We start from the raw sequence: 19,801 nt of genomic DNA on the forward strand, positions 1-19,801 counted from the left end.
GAAGCACATTTGGAAAGTGAAGGTACTGTTCAAAGTTGCATGTTTCACATGGTTGTTGGCAAGGGAAGCAGTACTGACTCAAGAAAACCTAAAAGAGAAAATTCTCTCTTTGTTCCAGATGTTACTTGTGTGGTGAAGAGGGTGAGACAGTTAACCATCTATTTTTACATTGTCGGATCACAATACAGCTTTGGAGGATCTTTGTGAATCTTAGGGGCATTGTCTGGGTAATGCCAAATAGGATTACTAATCTACTCCATATTTGGGAGGAGGCAGGAATAGGAGCCTCAGACAGAGATAGATGGAGGATTGTCCTAGCTTGCATTTGGTGGACAATATGGAAAGAGAGAAATTCAAGGTGCTTTGAAGACAGTAGTAGTGATGTACAAAAGATCAAGCTAAATTGCGTCAAACTTTTTTGTTTTTGGTGCAAACAAATTTACCTTGAGGAGACTGAATCCATAATTGAAATCCTAGGCTCTTGTTAGATTTTCAGAGTTTTGGATCAGCTTTCTCACTTTTGCTGTAAATATGGTTCCAGTGCAAACTATGCACTGATCAAGTCAATACATACCAATGTTACATTTTCAAAAAAAAAAAAAAAAAACTAGACAGGAACATTGCTTTTATTATATGAAGGTGCAAACAAGATCCAAGTGGACCCACCAATATTAAAAGTGCAAGTTAACTTGGTCGCACCATATTGCAACAAAACACAGTTGATCCCCAGTCTTCTTGTTAAGGTGTTCTGCCTTATTAATCGGTGCTGATCTTTCATGCAGGATCACTTCATTTTGATTGTTTCGGAGTTTATGTATGTTCCATGGAAATATGCACAAGAACAAGCTACACATCGAGCATCTACTAGTGATGGTGATTTTTGCACACCATCAATCCCTGCTGCACTAGCTGAAACATTTGATTTGCAAATGGCAGATGATCTAAAAAAGAAGGTATCTTCTATGAATCATTCATAGGCATCCCTCGTCATTGTCAATTTTGTGCTGCGTTCGTTAACGTGTGAGAACTTAACTTTAGAAAATTCTGCCTGCAGATCCGAACTTACTTCACTGACAAACTTCTGAAAATTGTTTGTGACCCAAATCTTCAAATGAAAGTGATGAACAACTCTCAGAAGACCCAGGAGACATCAGATGCAAACCCACAATCTTATAGCCACGTCCAGAAGGGAGATCCAGCCTTAGAGTTCATTAAGCATGTCTGTGCAGTTTTGGCCCTTGACCAGAATGTGCAGCATGAAGTTCTGGTATTAAATGTTTTTCAAGATTCCCTTTTCTTACTAATTAACGAAATATGCATTAGTAATACCTATTCATTACGTGCCAAAAAGACTGCCCTGTGTCTTGTATATCCAGCCTCCTTGGCTGTTAGTTAATGTGTTCTGCTTCTCAATGCTTGTTATTTAGGCTTGTTAGCACCTATTTTGCTATCGTGACAGAGCTGCAAAATAGTCCGTGTTATGCTCTTTTGGCAACAATGCAAAACTCTCATGCTCCTCTGTTCTGGTGTTATGTGCTTATTGCCTTCTTTTCTTTTTTGGTCCTTTTTCTTCTCTTGCTCCCAAAATGAAGAGGTTTGTAAATGCGAAGGACCTTTCTCATTTACCTGTGATTTCATTTCATAGACTAGAACTCATAGAAATGATTTTTGTTCTGCGTCATGCATCCGTCTGAAAGCTTTTTCTAGTTTCTCCTTTGCCAAGAAATGAATCTTAGGCCTAACTCAACTCCAAATTTGGGTAATCTACACCTCAGAGCTAGCTTTTGTGGTTGAATTAGGCCCAATCCATTTCTTAACATGGTATCAAAGCTGTCCCAGTTCTTGGTTTACTTGATGTTGCGCTGCCATGTTATATTGTTCATGCTCCAAATACCACTCTTGGGGGGTGGTTAGAAATCCCACATTGGTTGTGGGATGGGTAATTGGTCTCTTTATATGATCTTGGGCAATCTTCACCACAAATTTAGCTTTTCGGGTTGAGTTAGGCTCGAGGTCCCTTTTTTTACATCCTTCATTGTAATAGTACATCATATTTCCTTCTCAATAAACCAATATGTTCTGCTAATGTTTTTAGTTCCAATTTGTTGTGCGGTTAGAACTAAGAGATTCTGATTTGAATAAATATGATTACTTTGGCGTGTCATATCATAAACTAAATTATCTAGTGATGCCTATTGAAATGTGGTGTTCTAAAGTAGCGTGTGACAGTCTATTAATGGCTAAAGATAAGTTGGATTTTCACTAGTTAACATTTCATTGCAGCTCGCCATTAATTAGTTTTTATTGCTTCCTATTATGCAGATCATGAGGAGAAATCTATTAAAACTTGTTCGTGTGAGGGAATTCGCTCCGGAGGCAGAATTTCGTAGTCTCTCTGTATCATATACCCTTCCAAATGTCATTTGCAGGTAAATATAGGGGAAATAGGTGTTACTTATCTTTGCGCTTGGGGCAATGACGCAGCTAGTGAGGTACTAACCGAGGCGCGTCAATTGCTGGTTGAAAACTATTTCCAAAAGAATATCCAGGATATTAGTTGCTTTCTAATTTCCATGTTCTGTTGCTTCCAGTTACTGCAACGACTGCAGAGACCTTGACCTGTGTCGAGACAAAGCTTTGATTTCTCAGGAGTGGCGTTGTGCTGTGCCCCAGTGTGGGCAACCTTATGATCGTGAAGCAATGGAAAATGCTCTTGTTCAAATTGTGCGGCAGAGAGAGAGGCTATACCATCTTCAGGATCTGGTATGCCTAAAATGCCACCAGATTAAAGCTGCACATTTAGCAGACCACTGTACTTGTGCCGGATCATTTAGCTGCAAGGAAAATGTCTCGGATTTCTGCAGTAAAATGCAAATTTTCTTGAATATAGCCGTAAATCAAAAGTTTCAATTGCTCCAAGAATGCACTTCTTGGATTTTGGAAGCCAGATAAACAAGTATCAGATAAGCGCGGCTCATTAGCAGTGACAACAGTTTGAACACTAACATTTGCTGGCTGCTCTGCATGGTGCAAGGGTGTCTCATGGCATCCAAAGCAAGATTTAATCTTATCGATACAAACATTATTCCCCAGAGTATTCTAGGAGTCCATGAAATGAGAGCTGATCCTTTTTATTCAGCTGTCTGCATGGGCTACGGTAAATGCTCTCGAGGAGTGCTACAGAAGTGCCAGTTATCTCAACATCTGCACCCTTTTTTCGGTGAGGAAAAAAGAAAAAGTGTTGCCTCCAGTACCTATGCTCAACTCCAGATTTGCTGGTTTGGTGGAAACTGATTTATATAGAGAGAGCATGCAGGTAACTACTTATATGGAAGCACCAATTCAACATCTTAGCAAGATTTTCTGTATCATGCGCTAGAAATGATGCTTCTTTTTGTATTTATGCTACAAGAGTTGAGCTGTATGATATTTGTAATGCAAGAGCAGTAAAATGTAAATAGTCATCCTTTTTTTATTAGTAAATGACAAGGTAGTCAACTGTATCATCTAATTATTTTATAGATTTAGTTTTAGTTTTATGTCTATTTTACAAGAGATCTTTAATTTTACACATAAGATATTTGAGTTAACACAAAAGACTTTTGCAGGATAATTCTTTTTCTATTAATTGTACAGGGCTATGTTTGCTCATTTCGTCACATTGCCTCTGTCGCTCTGCCTCAGGAGGAATGCGCGCGCATGCAGATATATATGCTTTCCTGAACAGTTTGCTTCTCACTGAGTCACGGAATATAAATGTTCGCTTAGGTAATTTGTTCATAGAGATAACTAAATAGCCTTCTCCATTACATGGCTCTAATTTTACTAAGACTTGCAAGATTACAATACGCTGGACTAGTTAGTCGTATAACAACATTGGTTCGTATCCATAGTGATATGTCAATATATTACTTGGAATTGGTTCGTTATCCTTTCAACGGTCTCCAGGGCTTGGTTAAAGTGGCAAGGTTGAGGGACTTAGGGTGGAGGCCTGGTTAAAGTGGCAAGGTTGAGGGGCTTTGGACCTATATGTCAATATATTACTTGGAATTGGTTCGTTATCCTTTCAACGGCCTCCCGAGCTTGGTTAAAGTGGCAAGGTTGAGGGACTTAGGTCATAGGTCCAAACCTTCCGCTATGCGAATTAAGCTTGGTATTCAAGTGAAGGGTAGAAGGGCGGACTCATTAATCTGAGTTTCCAGCAGTGTTGTTGGCTCAAAGGGTTGATCCCAGACGGGTTTCTCAGTCAATAAAATACGGAATTGATTTGGTATCCTACCAAAGCATTTGTGAAATTCTGTATGCTTTCATATCCGACAATATTACACTTCGACATTCTGCTGATATTCACTGACACAAGCATGGTTCTGGACACTAAGATGATTAGGTCATCCATTTAGAATGAAATCCATCAAACCAGGAAAAGAGGACATTGATGTTTTTATTGCAAGTGTTGTTGCCAGCTGCAGTAACAATCGATGCATCAAATAAGGAAAGCTAAGTACAAACTTTCCTCTCAAAAGTCCAGAGCATAGATTGCGGTAATGGAAATGAAAGTCCCTTTTTGCCCCCCTCCGAAATCCTCTAAGAACACACTTTTAACACTAAACACATGAGCTACTTCATTCCTGCATTATCGAACTACAGTATACATATTTAAGCCTGAGGTTCTCTACCAGTAAAAAAAGGGTCAAATCCCCTTTCTCAAAAAGGAAGAAAACAAGGAGCAAGAAAGGAACAGCATTGGCAATAAAAAAGAGTACAATAGAAACAATTTGTTGGATGGTGAGAGTAATATAACCGATCCTGTAACCATTGTTTTCACCAGAAGAACCATCTTTTCTTGGTAGGGACATTTTCAGCTGGCTCATCCTTCTTCCTGTTGTCCATTCCCCCCTTCAGGGCCTCCAGCCTTCTCCTGCACGCGGATTAAATTTAAACAAAAGCTTCTACACAAGGAAGTATGATATGCATTGTTGTTAATGGACGGGCTATTTGCACATAGCTTCTACTTCTTTGTTTTCAGCAATGCTTTTTCAGATAGTTTTCTTCTAAGATTTCATGTTTAACTGAATAATTGTGAAATAAGAAAGAAATGCCATTGATTTAAGGACAACATAAACCTCTAGGAACTGGCTTGCAAATATTCCAGCTTAACTCTGCTTTGCCTGGACCTAAGTAGCTCTGATTGGTTTGTCAACCTAAGTTATTCAAGCTTAAGATAGATTCATCTCATGAGACTTACAGGCCATCTTATGCATATTTCAACATCTTAAGTTTTTTAACCAACTCTAGCTGTGTCTTCAATTGGCAGAATAAGATACACTACCATGGTCTATGGAACATTATGATCTCAAAACAATCCATCGGATATAGGATGTCCATTGAAAAATTGAGATAGAATGTCCAACCATTTGAGATAGCTGATTGTACCACATGCAAAGTACAGAAATCAGACGATCCACTAAATCGAAAGAATACTATTCCCAAATATAAGGTTTCATCGCGTTATAGTTTATAGCACAAGTAACGGCATGCTTAGTGTTATTTTAAAAAAATAGAGCAACTGGATTTTACATTAAATGATCCACAAAATCTAAAGCACAGTTTTTCCCAAGTTCCCTTCTCAATAAATGTTATGCTAGATGAAGTGTGCCCCTTCACCAATTGCAAAGGTAGGGGTTAGGCAAATGCTAACAGAAGAATCAGTTATCATACTTGGTATCAGTTAGGCGACCATGTAGACTCCATCGCTGCCGAAAACCTTCCATACCTTCAAGTCCACTTGCCAAAATCAAGCGCCTAGAACCAAAAAAGAAGACATGTTAGAGCAAATACTTACTGCATATAAATCATCCCAAAATGCTGTAAACAAAAGGGTAAACTACCTTTAAGGGCAAACGATACCATCAAAATATGCAGGATTCAAGTCTGACAAAAATGTTAAATTGGATAGGTTTTATATCCACGGATGAGAATTCCAATATTTTATACCTTTTTTTCAGCCATATCTCATAATGGTTTCAACTAGAGCACAAGACAATTCAAGAAAGAACTGGCACCAGGAAACACTTTGTCAGTGAACATGAAGACAAACCAACACTGAAATACACTCCATCTTCATCAGTCAAACATAATGAATAAGTATGTTATTCTTGTTTTACCGATAATAGTAATTTCTCAAAGGTCAGGTCGGACTCCAATAAAGCAACTACTATTATTGGTTATTTTCACCTAAAATAATAGATTCAGACTGATTAACCTGTTTACATTATCAAGGCTTATACACAAAATAAACTGCACACATTATAATGTTAACTTCATGCAAAGGAGCTGCATTATGCTCAGAGATAGCCGGTAAGTTAGAGCTGACTAAATACTTATATGAGTCGATGCCAAGGAAAAGACAGAATCAGCAATATCATTACTAATTTTGACTCTAACATACCTCTCCAGTGATGTGGCTTCTGATTCTAGTTGAGTGGCTCTTTCTTTTGCTTGATCTAGAGGCATTGACATCCCTAATTTCTGTTCACTATCTTGAAGCCGTTGCCTGAGCTCCTTATCCTACAGATGACAACTTATGATTATCAATAACAACTATGTTTCAATCCCAAGCAAATCAGAGTCGGCTATACGAATCCTCACTAAGCATGCTCCCCCAATTAAATTCATCCAAAAGAAAAATTAAAATGCAACGTACTAGAAATTCTCTATATTTCCTATTGGCATAAGAATCTCTAAACAGCATAAAGTTATTTTCTCAAGCAACCAAAAACCTCATTTGAAATACATGGAAAACAACTTTACATGAGCAAAAATGTTAAGAGATTAATTCGTTTGTTATCATTCTCACCCTTCTCTCTGCACATTGCCGATATAAAGCAATCTCATCCTGACAGAATGGCTCGATATCATTGATTTGTAAGCCTAAAAAGCAAAACCTTGACTCGATGAGCATTATAAACCACATGAATCAGAGAAGGATCATTAAGGAAAAGAAAGACATACACAGGAACAGATTCCTCAAGATTCCGTCACAGAGATCAACACCTTCGAGTACATGAGACGCTATTTCGGGTGGAATGACTGGTGATGGTGGGCCCATCATCAGATCATCACCCACCAGGATAGTTTCCTCCATAGTCTGCTGTGAATCAACTAAATGACAAAACATAAAACAAATATCAAGCATAAGTCAAACTGCTGAATCCTTTGCACTGCCTCTTTCAGTTCAATTAACCAAAGGCAAAAGTGCAAGTAATGTCGAGTCTCAGAAGCTCAGCTGCAGTTCTTTAAAAAGCTTATTTATCTTTATTCTTATTTCCCCTTTAAACAGTGTTTTCAAAGGCAAAAATATGGAGAAATGCAAAGAATCTAAGAAATATATGTAATGCAATATATATATATATATATATATATATACAATGAACCACCATTTTGAATTATGAACCTAAAGATTTTTTTACTTCTAATAGATTTAGTTTTGTTACTATAAATCTCTAATTTCCTATAGCTTCGATCCTAATCTATAGTACCTTCATTCATACTATTTCATTAACAATTATTTTATTATTTTGCACGTTATAGTTGTCTTTAGTCCCTCTTTAAAATATAGCTCATTGCTTTGAGGCGCATGCTCAATGCCTTGGTGCTTGCACCAAAACTTTGTTGAGGGCGAAGCACCAACCGATGTTGTGTAGAATTGTGCAATCATCTCATCTAAAAGCTTAAACTGTTGGAGAGAGCATATTTTATAATTACTTAATTGAATTATATCTCAACACGCCCCTCACGTGCGGGCCTGATCTTTCTCATGGATCAAGCATGTGGAAATTTTTCTTTGATAATGGGAAGCGATGAGACTTGACCCTTCTGCTTGCTCTGATACCATATAGAAAGTGTGTGACTTCTCAATCTAAAACCTTACAACCACGGTTAGAGAGAACACGTTTTCTAATTACTTAATTATATTATATGTCAACATGTTGCATCAAGGTTCAGGGCTTAAGCTTGTTTGAAGTGTGCTGTTAACACTTAACAACACTGCTTTTAGTAAGTAAACACTTTGTATAAATTCATGCTAGTGCAAAGGAAATACACAGTATTTCAATACCCAATGCAAGAGAGAGTGTCCATAATACCGTTTCACCCAATATTCTTGAATACATGGATAAGCAATCCATGAAAATTGACATAGGAAAACCATGATCGTTTCTAATTTACTGAATAATTTACATTCTTTCGGCTCAAGAAAAATCAAAATGAAAGCTTGGGGAAAGGGGAAAGGGGAAAATAAATTAAACAAAGTTGAAGAGACAAATAATATGCAAAGAGTTTTGAGTTACCATCCATGGTGCCCTCCTTTTACTATGGCCCAGCAGATGTTCGATTCTATGCACCAAAGAAGTGAGTTTTCACAGACCCTCTATGAACGTCTTCAAGATCCCAAGTCGATATAGATGCACGAGGTACTTGGTAAGGGGGGCGAGTGTATTCCTTCTGTTAGGTAAAAAGAATATTTTTAACAGATTGCTGCACTTCGCTACAAAATAAACCAAAAGAAAAGTTAAGAGAGTAGAAGATAAAGATTTGCATTTGCAGCATTATCTGCAAATTCAACCAAGCTTCACTCCCCCAATTTTCGTTCACAAAAATCATTCTCATTAGCATAAACGTAATAGCATTCCAAGTTTATAGTGTTAAGAAACCAGCAACAGAGAGATTAATCACCGAAGCACATTCCAAATCAATTAAAACATTATCATACAGCTAGGTAACTGAAATAAAAAAGCCACTTAATTAACTTTTCGATCAAACCCCAAACGGATATCCGTTAACAATTAATCAAACTGATGATCAACATTTCACACCATTTTCAAACTCACACAGAGATGTCAACAAGTAATTTGTTCAGTGAAGCATATTGTCAAACACTATGTCGGCATCAAGTCATCCAATTCTATTTGAACATTTGAGGAGTTACACTACCACCCCAATTCGGAGAATTTATAACAAGACGTTTGGCATCAAAATAACCTCTTAAAACGGTCTGCGTACACACTACCCTCCCCAGACCCCACTTGTGCGACTAGACTGGGTATTATGTTGTTGCTGTTGTAACCTCTTAGTATCCGTTAATAAATAATCAAAATTCAGATCAACATTTAACACCATTTTCAAACATTACATGACTCCAAGTAATTTAATCACTGAAGCATATTGTCAAACATTATGTGAGCATCAATTCGAGCACCCGAGGAGTTACAACTAACACCCCAAATGGAGTGATTTATTCACTGAAGCATATTGTCAAACACTATGTGGGCATCACTTTATCCTATTCTATTCAAGCACTTGAGGAGTTAAAATTTATTCATTGAAGCATATTGTCAAACACTATGTGGGCATCAAGTCATCCTATTCTATTGGAGTTAGACTGACACCCGAATTCGGTGAATTTATTCAGTGAAGCATATTATCAAACAGTATGTGGGCAACATTGTTGTTAGTGAATTATGTTTAACTTAAGCCATACAAATTCTGCATTTCAATTCAAGATTTCATTATTCTATTATGTATTGGTAATTCATTGAGCAAGAAACTGAAGATAGTGGGAAGAAAAAGAAATGAATTACCAGATTTCAGGACCGAAAAAAAAAAAATGAACCAAAGAAATATTCAGTATATAATATTGCTCAAAAGAGAAGTAGAGGGTATGTTGAGATAACCTGAGGGATTAGTTATCCAAATTAGTTATCTCGGGATTAATTATCCTATATTTCCAGGGATAAATAACACTATAATAACGGGATAATTAATTTTGAGATTAGTTAGACCGTGATTTTATCCCAACCAAATGTGAAATGAACTCATCTAAAATTTAATCCCGTAATTATTTATCTCTTATCTCTTGTAAACAAATAAGCCCTACGTATTAGTTGAGCTATTTTAATTTTATAAGCTTGTCAGAAATGAATCTTTTTTAGTCTCCGTCAAATATTTATCAAACTTTAATTGTTAAATTTAGAGAAAAATAGTGAAAAAAATAATCAGATTCATAGACATTTATGTTAAAATTTCAAAAATTGCAACATAAAAAGCTACCCAAGACACAAAAGATGAGCTGAAAATAACAAAAACTTCACCCTAAAAAGTTACACCAACGTGTTGAAATAGATTTAAAAAAAAACATAAATTATAAATTATATACTTCCAAATGTGAGTTTTCATTAAATACTTTCTATTTTCACAATGGCGATAGGCTAAAGGAGAAGTGTTGCCGTGGAGTTGTGCCGGTGGTTTCGTGATGGATTGCTATAACAGTTTTGGTTCTTTAGATTTGACAGAAATAACATTTTATGTCGAATATTTAACAATTTAAATTAGTTAGATTTGACGGAAATATTACACCAAGTACAAAAGCTGCGCTAGACACCAAAAAGACAAAAAATAGTTGAACTTACACCTCAAAAAACAACATTAAATTTTAAAAATAAATCAAAAAATAACAGAAACTATAAAAATTATACCTCTGAACGTTTGGTTCCACTAATTCCTCATTTTTTTCACCAGAGTTCCCGCCAGACCTCCTAGGTAAACATTTGATTAAAACTAAAAAAGTGTCTTAACTTTTGGCAAACCTAAAGAACCAAAACTGTTCAGTGCATACTAAGGGACTTTTTAAACTTACCATCAAACATAAGGGACCATTTTTGTCATTTCAAAGACTAAATTAAATTTCTACTTTCCTGTTGAATAATCTCAACAAAGATGTTTGCTTTTCTATAAAATTAAACTTTTACAATACATTATATAGTAGAAAAAGTAACACAGAGGCTTGTTTTGCAATTTCAAAGCCTGCAGTATCTACAACTCAATACCCAAACATTGCCTGCTATGACTTTTTTCATAGATTCTCTACAAGTTTGTAGAAAAAAATAAAAATGACCCTTTTTATGGCTCTATATAAGCTGATCCAGGATGTTAAATTTATGAATTAGATCATAACCGGTAGCTTCTATGGTGGATCTGCCCCTGTGGCTCTAAGCACGCCTGTATTCATCTCCGCAGTCGCCAATAACTTTTTGAAGATCTTTACCCTTGTTTGTTACTTGAAGGATGTTGCTAACGTCCTCTTCATCAAGAACAAGAGAAAACACAGCATTGGCATCTTTAATGTGTTGCGACAGACCGAGCCTAACACCTATCATTGATCCTGCCACGCCTGGCTGCAGTTGCACAACAGATTTTGTCAAAATGAATCAGAAGAGTTAAAATGAATCATTTTTGAGTTTAAGTTATATACACCGTCAATGTAAAGTATGTTTTACGCTATCAGGTCATCCTTACGGTCGTAAGGATAACCTGTCTTATTTTCGAGATTAAGAATTCCACATTTTAAGGAGACTTACTTGTAAATATCCATTGGTTGACGTAATAGTGTAAAAATATTTTATACTGACATGTATATAACTTAAACTCTTTAAACTCTTTTGAGATGCAAGAAAATGATGAAAACTGGAGAATACCTGATCCAGTATATATCTCACAGCAACTGTTGGAATGGAGACTCCATGTTTGTTGGCCACAGTTTTCATTGTCCTGAGCAACTCTTGGAAGAGACTCCACCCACCCCAAGCGTCAACCATCTGCATTTTTTTTTTTTTTTTTTTTGGGGATACACAGTAAAAGAAAAGCATTTCTAATGCCATGGAAACAGGAGGACAGACAATACAGTTTGTTATGTTCAGATTCCTTATAGCCCCAGATATAGGTGGATCCAAGATTTGAAGGTTTTGAGTTCTGAAGTTTATTATATGTATATATTCAGTGGATTTCTCAACAAATATACTGGGTTTAGATCAAAGTTACTAGGTTCTGCCGAACCCGCACTTTCCATACTAGCTCTACCCCTCGGCCCGGATGACCTAGCCACCCATCCCATCAATAAACAGAGAAAAAGAGAAGGCCCCCAACTTATCTTTTTATTCAACTACGTTCTTGGTACTCAGAACATAATACCCTCTACAGAGGAATAACACATTCAAACATACTGCAAAAAGTAGTTTTTCATGGGAAATTACCCTTTTGTACTTCTGTAGTGAAGGAGTGTTCAATGCAGGGCCAGCAAAAGGTATCGTTAAGTTGGTATCAAGGAACTTTTCAGATAATAACCCTCCCATTACTGTTCCATACCTGCATCCAAAGCAAATTTAGAAGTACATCAGAAGTGCACTGCCTTGTACAACATAGCACTGAAAGCAACAAGTCATTTATGCTTGACGATGTCACATTTAGGTGACCGAAAATGAAGGTCCTTTTTTGGTTGCAAATTACTGAAAGGTAATAACGGAGATGCTCATTTTTGGAATGCCAGAACTAGCGAAAACTAGACTGCATCTAATCTTAAGCAGTTATGCAAGCATTTAACAAATTGAACAAGTGTTATGTAATGTTGCAGCAAATTTGCTGCACCATCACAAGTTGAGAGAGAGAGAGAGAGAGAGAGAGAGAGACGTTATAAGTTTGACTCCTGTAAGCTGACAAAGCTCTGCCATTTTCTGTTGAGGGCGCATGTCAACAATTGAATGTTGTACCTGCCAAACAAATCTTTTTACTTCAGAGCTGAAATACGGAGCAAATGGCAAAACAATGAGAACTGCTTAGAACTCAATACCTGATTGCTGACAACTGGAATTTCATTTTCCAGAATTATCCTTAATCTCTCAGTGTCAAAATTAGTCAGAGCAATGGTCTTAATCTTGCCTGCATGTCAGCTATGTCACTATATAGCCTAATCGACAACTGCGAGATGAAAAGCTCTGAGACAGCAATATACAACTAACCTTCTCCTTTTAGATCTGTGAGATGCTTTAGTGCGTCTAGGTAACCAGAATTAGAGTAGTCCCACCTGGTGTTCAAGCAGAATAGCAAAGAGTAAGAGAAACTTAAAGTTTTCTTTCCTGATTCCTTATTAAGTCAGTTGATTAACAAAAAGACTATAATTTACCCTGGATAGTGTTATGAGAACTCAGAACTCTTCTCGGGTCCCAAAGGCCAAAATTTATCTGATCTGATGAGACTTTATTTTGAAGTTCATAAAGGTAAAAACGTCGTTATATACTACATGGAGTATTTAAGAAGTGGGCTGCTAGTTCTATAGTGGAACCTTACATGGTGAAGCAGTTATATCCACATTAAGATAGGATTTAAGAAGGAAACAATAAAACTCATTTTTCAAGAGATTGCTTCAATGCTTTATCTTAGAAGATCGAAATCCTCAAGGAAACTAAATTTCTTACAAAATAATGATTTTGTACTTTTGAGAATAGAACAAGATATGGTTTCTTTAATGGTGCCCTTGACCTATTGTCAAATGCAGCTTAAAGTATGCTCTTTTTATGCTAAACCAAATTAAACCCCGAGATTAATAAGAAGAGCTATAACTCCCTGGTGTTATTTCACACCTAAACAGCAGATTAACCGCCTATGATTAGTTTATAGCTGCCATTTCCCAACAGTTGAACAATGACATTGAGTTGTATATTAACAAAGACTACGGGCGGTTATTACCAATGAAATTGAAGCATGTCCAAGGATGCAACATCCATCCTTTTCCTCGAAACATCAATGCTCTGACTAACAAAACTGCGGGTCATCTTAACCGGTGGTGGCACCCATTTTGTAAGACTGCATTGCAAAATCAGAAGAAAAAAGTTTACGGGTTGAATTGCTACTTCAAGCTAACACAGAGCATTCTATGCTTAGTTGTGCAAATTTTCGAGTATTTGAAATCAAATGCTGGTACCATCGCAGTTAACAGGAGATATGTGGATTCATTCATAAGGGCAATTACATTCTACTCGCTGACCAATCTTAGTAGCATTTGGACATGAATTGAGTGATATTTGAAAAAAAATAATTTGAAGTTGAAGCTGAAAAAAGGTATTTGGAAGTTGAAGTTGTGTTTGGACATGCATTTCACTTGGAAAAAAGTTGAAGTTTTGTGACTGGGGAAATATTTTTCACTTGAAAAACTGGTTAATTTGAAAAAATCATTCTAATGTGCAACCAAACATTGTTTATATATTTTGTTTTTTTTTTGAGAAAAGGAAAAAATATTCATGTCCAAACGGGCCCTTAATAAAGAAGCATGCCTTTGTGACTCACCCTCTCACAGTTTCTAGCAATTCTGGTGGGCGCTCTCTGCGTACTCTGTTAATGAAGATGCCATAAAGATCTTCGGCAGGTCCATCTGCAAAGGCAACCATGATAAAAAGACTTTTACTTTTAAACATTGAGTCTTTGTGATCCAACTGATCAAAAACTTCTCTAATCCTACAAAATATGTTCCATTAGCATGTATCAACAGCACCGGATTGATTAATACAATACAAGTCATGTGCCACATAGAAAACAGTCCACCGGCATGAAATTGAACAACAAGATGAATTCATCAAATTTAAGGTTTACATATATCAGCCAAGTCGAAAGTGTTAAGTCCAGCATCAGCATATTGAAGCATAGCATCAACTGCACTGTCTCGTTCAATTCTTCCCCACCCACCACTAGTCTGCCACATCCCATTAACAACTCTACATATATCCAGTGAATCTTTCCCATTCTTAACTATCGCCCGTTGCCTATCTTCAGTTAACAAGCACCGGAATCGCCTTGGCATTAATGTTCTTTCTTTAGTTGCTCTAAAAGACTTTATCTTGATTGAGTTCAAGGAGAATTGGTTGAAACTGTTGTTCAAGAGCTCCGCCATTCTTGATCAATAAGATAGTCTAAAGGGTATTTGAACAATTATTCCCACTTTACATAGAGTGACACCAAAATATGAGTAGTCACTGGTTCATTTGAAATGAGGCTTCTCTTATCTGTTTTGATCTTTTAGCTCCTTATCCATTGTCTGTCCAGTTATTTTTGGATTTTTTTTCCAAATACCCTTTTCTTTTCTAAAAAAGGAAATATTAACTTAAATAGCCGTCCACCAACATATAACCGGCAAATATATATTATATGTATATTGGCTAGTCCGTAAATATTTTTGGCCGAGCAGCAAAACAAAAAATAAAAGTCTTTTATTCTATTTCTTTTGGTTTTTCCCTTTTGGGGACAATAACATAACTTGTTCTTTTTTTATTTTTTTTTAAAATAAAAAAATAATGCAATTGACTACCATACCCTTATGAAGAGGACCATAAGTGCAAACAAAACAACATCTATGGTAAGAAATTGAAAACTCTCAGAGAAAAGGGGTTAAATAAGGAAAAGTCAGAAAGCTAACAGATATATGCATACGTGTCCAAACATAACACACAAGAACCTCTAACACAGACTGTAATGATAACAAACAAAACAAACCAATCACAACTTGTATTTAGTACTCCCTCAGTCGATGTATCACCCTTCCCTTTTTAATCTGTCCATAAAGAATCTCACATTTCTATAACTAAAAGCAACTTAAAATTTTCGTTTTACCCTTAATGAAATACTTCCTCCGTTCACTTTTACTTATCCACTATACTAATAAAAATTCACTTTCACTTTTACTTGTCTACTTTAACATATCAAGTAAAGACAATTTTTTTTCTTGTTTTACCCTTAACATTAATAACTCATTTCTAAATCATTCTCCAAATTTAATGAGATTATACACCAACCAATATGGCTATTATAATAAATTACATACTTCATTTATTAATTCTTAAGGGGCGTGCAAAATCAAAAGTGAACAAATAAAAGTGAACAGAGGGAGTAATTTTTTTTTGATGACATGGGAACCCGTAGCCGCTACCCTTCGGGTGCGCACAGGGTAAACCCAGCTCCTGTGCAATAGCTCGCAAATCACACAGAAGAGGTAACCCGCACTAGGCAAGCCCCGTGCGACGAGCTCGACCCAGAAGGAGTAATTTATAACCACATAAAGATTTGTTTTGGATCATAAATTTAAAAAATCTTTTTTTTTTTCTTAAACTTTGTGTCAAGTCAAATTGTGCCCACATAAATTGGAGAAACTTGTCACGTAGGATATTTGAATTGTTGACTTAATAAACTTGACACATAAGATATTTGAATTATCAACTTATTATCTTCATGGAACAGATAAAAAGGAAAAGTAAGACACTTGACAGAAAAATTAAGAGGGTAAAAATGGAACTTCATACAGTGGTCAGCCATGTCGAAAGTAGAAAGACCAGAATCAGCATAATTAAGCATAGCTTCAACAGCATCGTTTCTATCAATTCTTCCCCATCCACCACTTGTCTGCCACATCCCATTCAACACTCTGCATATCTCCAACACATCCTCACCATTCTTCAACACTTCCCGCCGCTTCTCTTTCTCCACCGCCGCCGCCGCCGAACAACACCTAATCTCTGCCCTTCTTCGCTGTCCATTACCACTCTTTATACTTCTAATACTGCTACCGTACCTAAAAGGAGTGGTTTTTTGGAGATTGCATAATGCTTGTTGTGTAGATATGGAGTTCGAACTCATTTTTTTTTTAAATTTCTACAGAGTTTTTGCTTTCCTATTATTTGTTTATCGGGTGGAGGTGATATGTATTTGTGCACTGACGATTATGACCCTACAATTTGTTATATGCATAATATCCCGTGAAAATTATTTACGCCCCAATTTTGCTTTAACAATCAAATTCACTCTTAGCTATGAATAATAGATATTCTCTCGGATTATCTATATATTTAGTAAGTTGATAAGTTAAACATTCTGCAAGTTCAAAAATTACAAGATTCAAAAAAACATTTTAGTATTTAGGACCACAAGATTCAAAAGTTTCTCTTTATTCTTTAAACTTTAGATCTAGTCAAATTATGACACTTAAATTGGAACGGAGAGAGTACTATTTACGTCGTGCCGTTACGAAAGTTAACGAAAATTGCTCAATTGACGAAATCTTCCGAATCAACCTCAAATACCCAATTTTACTTAAAATTATCCGATTTCGAAGGGATCTCAATTAAATCAAATCCGACCCACAACCCAGTAAACTAATTAAAACCCCCAAACCCTCAAATTAACAATTTCCTTTTGAAATTTGTTTGTTTAATTGTTTCTAGTATCATTTTTATCAAAACAACCGCAATACTTGAAATAATATTACATTTGTATAATATAGATTAATCCATAACCAATCCGGTCATTTATCACTCAATCCATATTTACCCACATAAAATATGGGCGGTTTGAAATTCAACCCATTTTTATTTAAACAATTTTCAACCAAACCAAATTCAACCAAACCCACTCATTTGCCACCTCCAGCACCACCCTTCTTCTCCTTATACTTCTACCATTGCTAGCAAAGAAGTGATTTTTTTTTTTTGTGCTCCAAGATTTTGTCTTTTGGTCCATTGTGGTTTTCTATAATTATACACTTTTATCTCATTACCAGCAATTGCTGCTGGTTAATAACGAGTTTAACCTTTCTTGGCAAATGAGTGGTCAGGTCTTTTCATCTAAGACGCCCTTTTAGTTGAACAATGAATGTAGATAATTATAAATTTTTTGGAAAATAGCAAATAAATGGAATAAATTAAGGAATTACTTTTTCAAACCTGCTTGAAAAATGTTTTACTTGAGCCGAGGCTCGAGGATCTTCTGAAAACAGTCTCTCTACCTTCACAAGATAGCAGTAAGACCTGCATACACACCTCTCTCCTAGACCCCACTTGTAAAATTGCGCCGAGTATGTTGTTATTGTTCTTGTTGTTGTGTTACTGGTTCATTAAGGAAAAAAGGATACAAATATTTCTCCTCTCGGTACTTATGTTTTCATTTTTGCTAAATGTTATTAATTATCTTTTGTAATACTTAAAATAGTGTAAGAGATAATTTCTTCAGTTGCAAATTATGGTAAAATCTGAATATGAAAAATATAAGCAATAAATAATGAGTCAAATGTTCTTAGATGTAAATATTTAAACTACCTTATGTGTTCCCATCTAATCCTAACTTTGATGTCATTAATGAAGTGTTAATGCGATCCTATTATTTAATTAAGGTTAGAACTTTTTTAAAATCTTTTGGTTTTTTGTTATTTTATCATTTAGGTATTAGTTAAGATCACTTCTTCTTAAATTTAATAGGTATTTTCATGAACACGTGAAGCTCTGTTAAGTTTCTTAGTGATTAGATAAATAGATGAACAATGAGCAACAAACTAATAACTAGGAAATACTGACGAAACAATGATAGAGAAGATAAAAAACTACATACTCAGTCAACCTCGCAAGGATGTCTGTCATTCTCTACTCCAACATTGTTGTAATTAGCATCAGTTTCATTTACACATTTTCATCTACATACATGTTCTTTAGGTTGTTTCTTCCTTTCGTCAAGTTAATAACAATCATTAACATTAATAAATTTTTAATTTTTCTAACATCAAATTTATTGAAGCTTTTTTCCTCAACAAGTTGGTTAACGAAGTTCTCTATTTCCTTCTCCTCAACCTTTTTCTTATTTTCTTAATATATTTTTGTTGCGCGTTCACTTTCCTTGAAGGTAGGTTTTATGTTTAATTGACTTTCTTTTGCCTTTGAATCTCGGAGCACGCTAAATAGTCCTTTACTATGCCATTAGCCTAGGTTAAAGAATGTCAAGCAAAAACACTGAAATCTCCGGAACTAAAAGTACTTAGAGCGACGTCTATCTCACGTAGAACATACAATTCTTTCGTTTTCTTCTATAGTGATGCTAATCTTTTATCTAAATGGATTTTTTACTCATTGAGATTCCTAGTATTTCAAAGCCCCTTTCTGATCATATACCTCATATATGGTACGCTGAAAAAGGAGCAGAGTAGAATATATGATTGAGCACCTATCTAATGAATATGCAATAAGAGTGTTGACTTATTATGTGTATAGATGCCTGATAGGACCACATAATCAAATAACTTAGAGTTGATTGAGATAATTTGACCAAATCTAGAAATAAACTAAGTATTCCATAATCTGACTTTTAAAATATTTTTCAATTACTTTCCAAGGTAATGTGGAGATTGACGAGGATGTTGCACATCGTTTTAGAGCAAGGTGATCGAGATAGAGGCTCGCATCTGGTGTTTTGTGTGATAAAGAGGTGCTACCAAGACTTAAAGGTAAGTTCTACAGAGTAGTGGTGAGACCGATGATGCTGTATGGGGCAGAGTGTTAGTCAGTCAAGAACTCTCATGTTCAGAATATGAAAGTTGTAGAAATGAAGAAGTTGAGATGGATGTGTGAGCTAACTAGGAGAAATATTCTCAGAAATGAAGAGATTCGAGACAAGGTAGGGGCGGACTGCGTGGCAGACAAGATGCGGTAGGCGAGACTGAGATAGTTTGGACATGTCCAGAGGAGAGACACAGATGGCCGGTGAAGAGGTGTGAGAAGCTGGCAAGGGATGGCTGGAAGAGAGGTAGAGGAAGGCTGAAGAGGTATTGGGGGAAGGTGATTAGGCAGGATATGACTAGTCTTTAGCTTACCGAGGACATGACCCTAGATAGGAAGGCGTGGAGGTCGAAGATTAGGGTAGAAGGCTAGTAGTAGGATTAGTAGTACTCCTTTCTTTCTTGCTGGTCTAGTATTATTTCCGTCATTTTCCTGTATTTTTATTTTAGCATTTGCATATCTCTTATTCTTTTGTCATGCCTTTTTATACTGCTTTGGATTGCTTGTTCTTATCTGTAGCACTATTTGATTGTTTCTTTTACTTCGTCGTCCTATTATCTTGCTGCTATTACTGCTTATTAGTACTGTTTATTATTACTGATGCTTTTTCA

The 19,801-nt window shown here is 36.0% G+C and overlaps 3 protein-coding genes and 1 non-coding gene across 6 annotated transcripts in view; 2 read left to right on the forward strand and 2 right to left on the reverse strand.

Moving 5' to 3' along the window:
• Window positions 1-3,888, forward strand: part of LOC132600566 (DNA polymerase epsilon catalytic subunit A-like) — a 50,587-nt gene extending 46,699 nt beyond the window's left edge. For both annotated transcript variants that reach the window (XM_060313826.1, XM_060313827.1), the window contains 4 exons: window positions 783-953; window positions 1,055-1,267; window positions 2,323-2,429; window positions 2,592-3,888. In XM_060313826.1, coding sequence (XP_060169809.1) covers window positions 783-953; window positions 1,055-1,267; window positions 2,323-2,429; window positions 2,592-2,952 — 852 coding nt within the window. In that variant the 3' untranslated portion in view covers window positions 2,953-3,888. The remainder of the gene's footprint in view (window positions 1-782; window positions 954-1,054; window positions 1,268-2,322; window positions 2,430-2,591) is intronic.
• Window positions 2,458-2,613, forward strand: LOC132600900 (U4 spliceosomal RNA). The gene has a single exon (XR_009567364.1). It is a non-coding gene; the product is annotated as a U4 spliceosomal RNA (small nuclear RNA).
• A 708-nt stretch (window positions 3,889-4,596) lies between the features above and the next one.
• On the reverse strand, window positions 4,597-9,734 carry LOC132600568 (uncharacterized). Of its 2 annotated transcripts, none has more exons than XM_060313829.1 (7): window positions 9,639-9,734; window positions 8,349-8,545; window positions 7,012-7,161; window positions 6,857-6,930; window positions 6,449-6,567; window positions 5,719-5,802; window positions 4,597-4,918 (listed from the first exon to the last, which is right to left on the reverse strand). In XM_060313829.1, exons 2-7 carry the CDS (start codon window positions 8,353-8,355, stop codon window positions 4,822-4,824), a joined length of 531 nt encoding a protein of 176 aa, XP_060169812.1. In that variant the 5' UTR covers window positions 8,356-8,545; window positions 9,639-9,734; the 3' UTR covers window positions 4,597-4,821. The 2 variants fall into 2 exon arrangements, with proteins under 2 accessions (XP_060169812.1, XP_060169813.1); XM_060313830.1 differs by having other exon boundaries at window positions 8,349-8,502; window positions 9,639-9,657.
• A 1,025-nt stretch (window positions 9,735-10,759) lies between these two features.
• LOC132600567 (flagellar radial spoke protein 5) lies at window positions 10,760-16,453 on the reverse strand. Its single transcript, XM_060313828.1, is given in 10 exon segments — window positions 10,760-11,231; window positions 11,532-11,651; window positions 12,087-12,198; window positions 12,520-12,599; window positions 12,680-12,768; window positions 12,849-12,913; window positions 13,576-13,692; window positions 14,173-14,257; window positions 16,176-16,254; window positions 16,256-16,453. Coding segments are annotated over 10 exon segments (981 nt in total). The 5' UTR covers window positions 16,304-16,453; the 3' UTR covers window positions 10,760-11,045.
• Between the last annotated feature and the right edge of the window lie 3,348 nt (window positions 16,454-19,801).

Source organism: Lycium barbarum, chromosome 6 (assembly GCF_019175385.1).
Source record: "Lycium barbarum isolate Lr01 chromosome 6, ASM1917538v2, whole genome shotgun sequence".
Taxonomy (NCBI): domain Eukaryota; kingdom Viridiplantae; phylum Streptophyta; class Magnoliopsida; order Solanales; family Solanaceae; genus Lycium; species Lycium barbarum.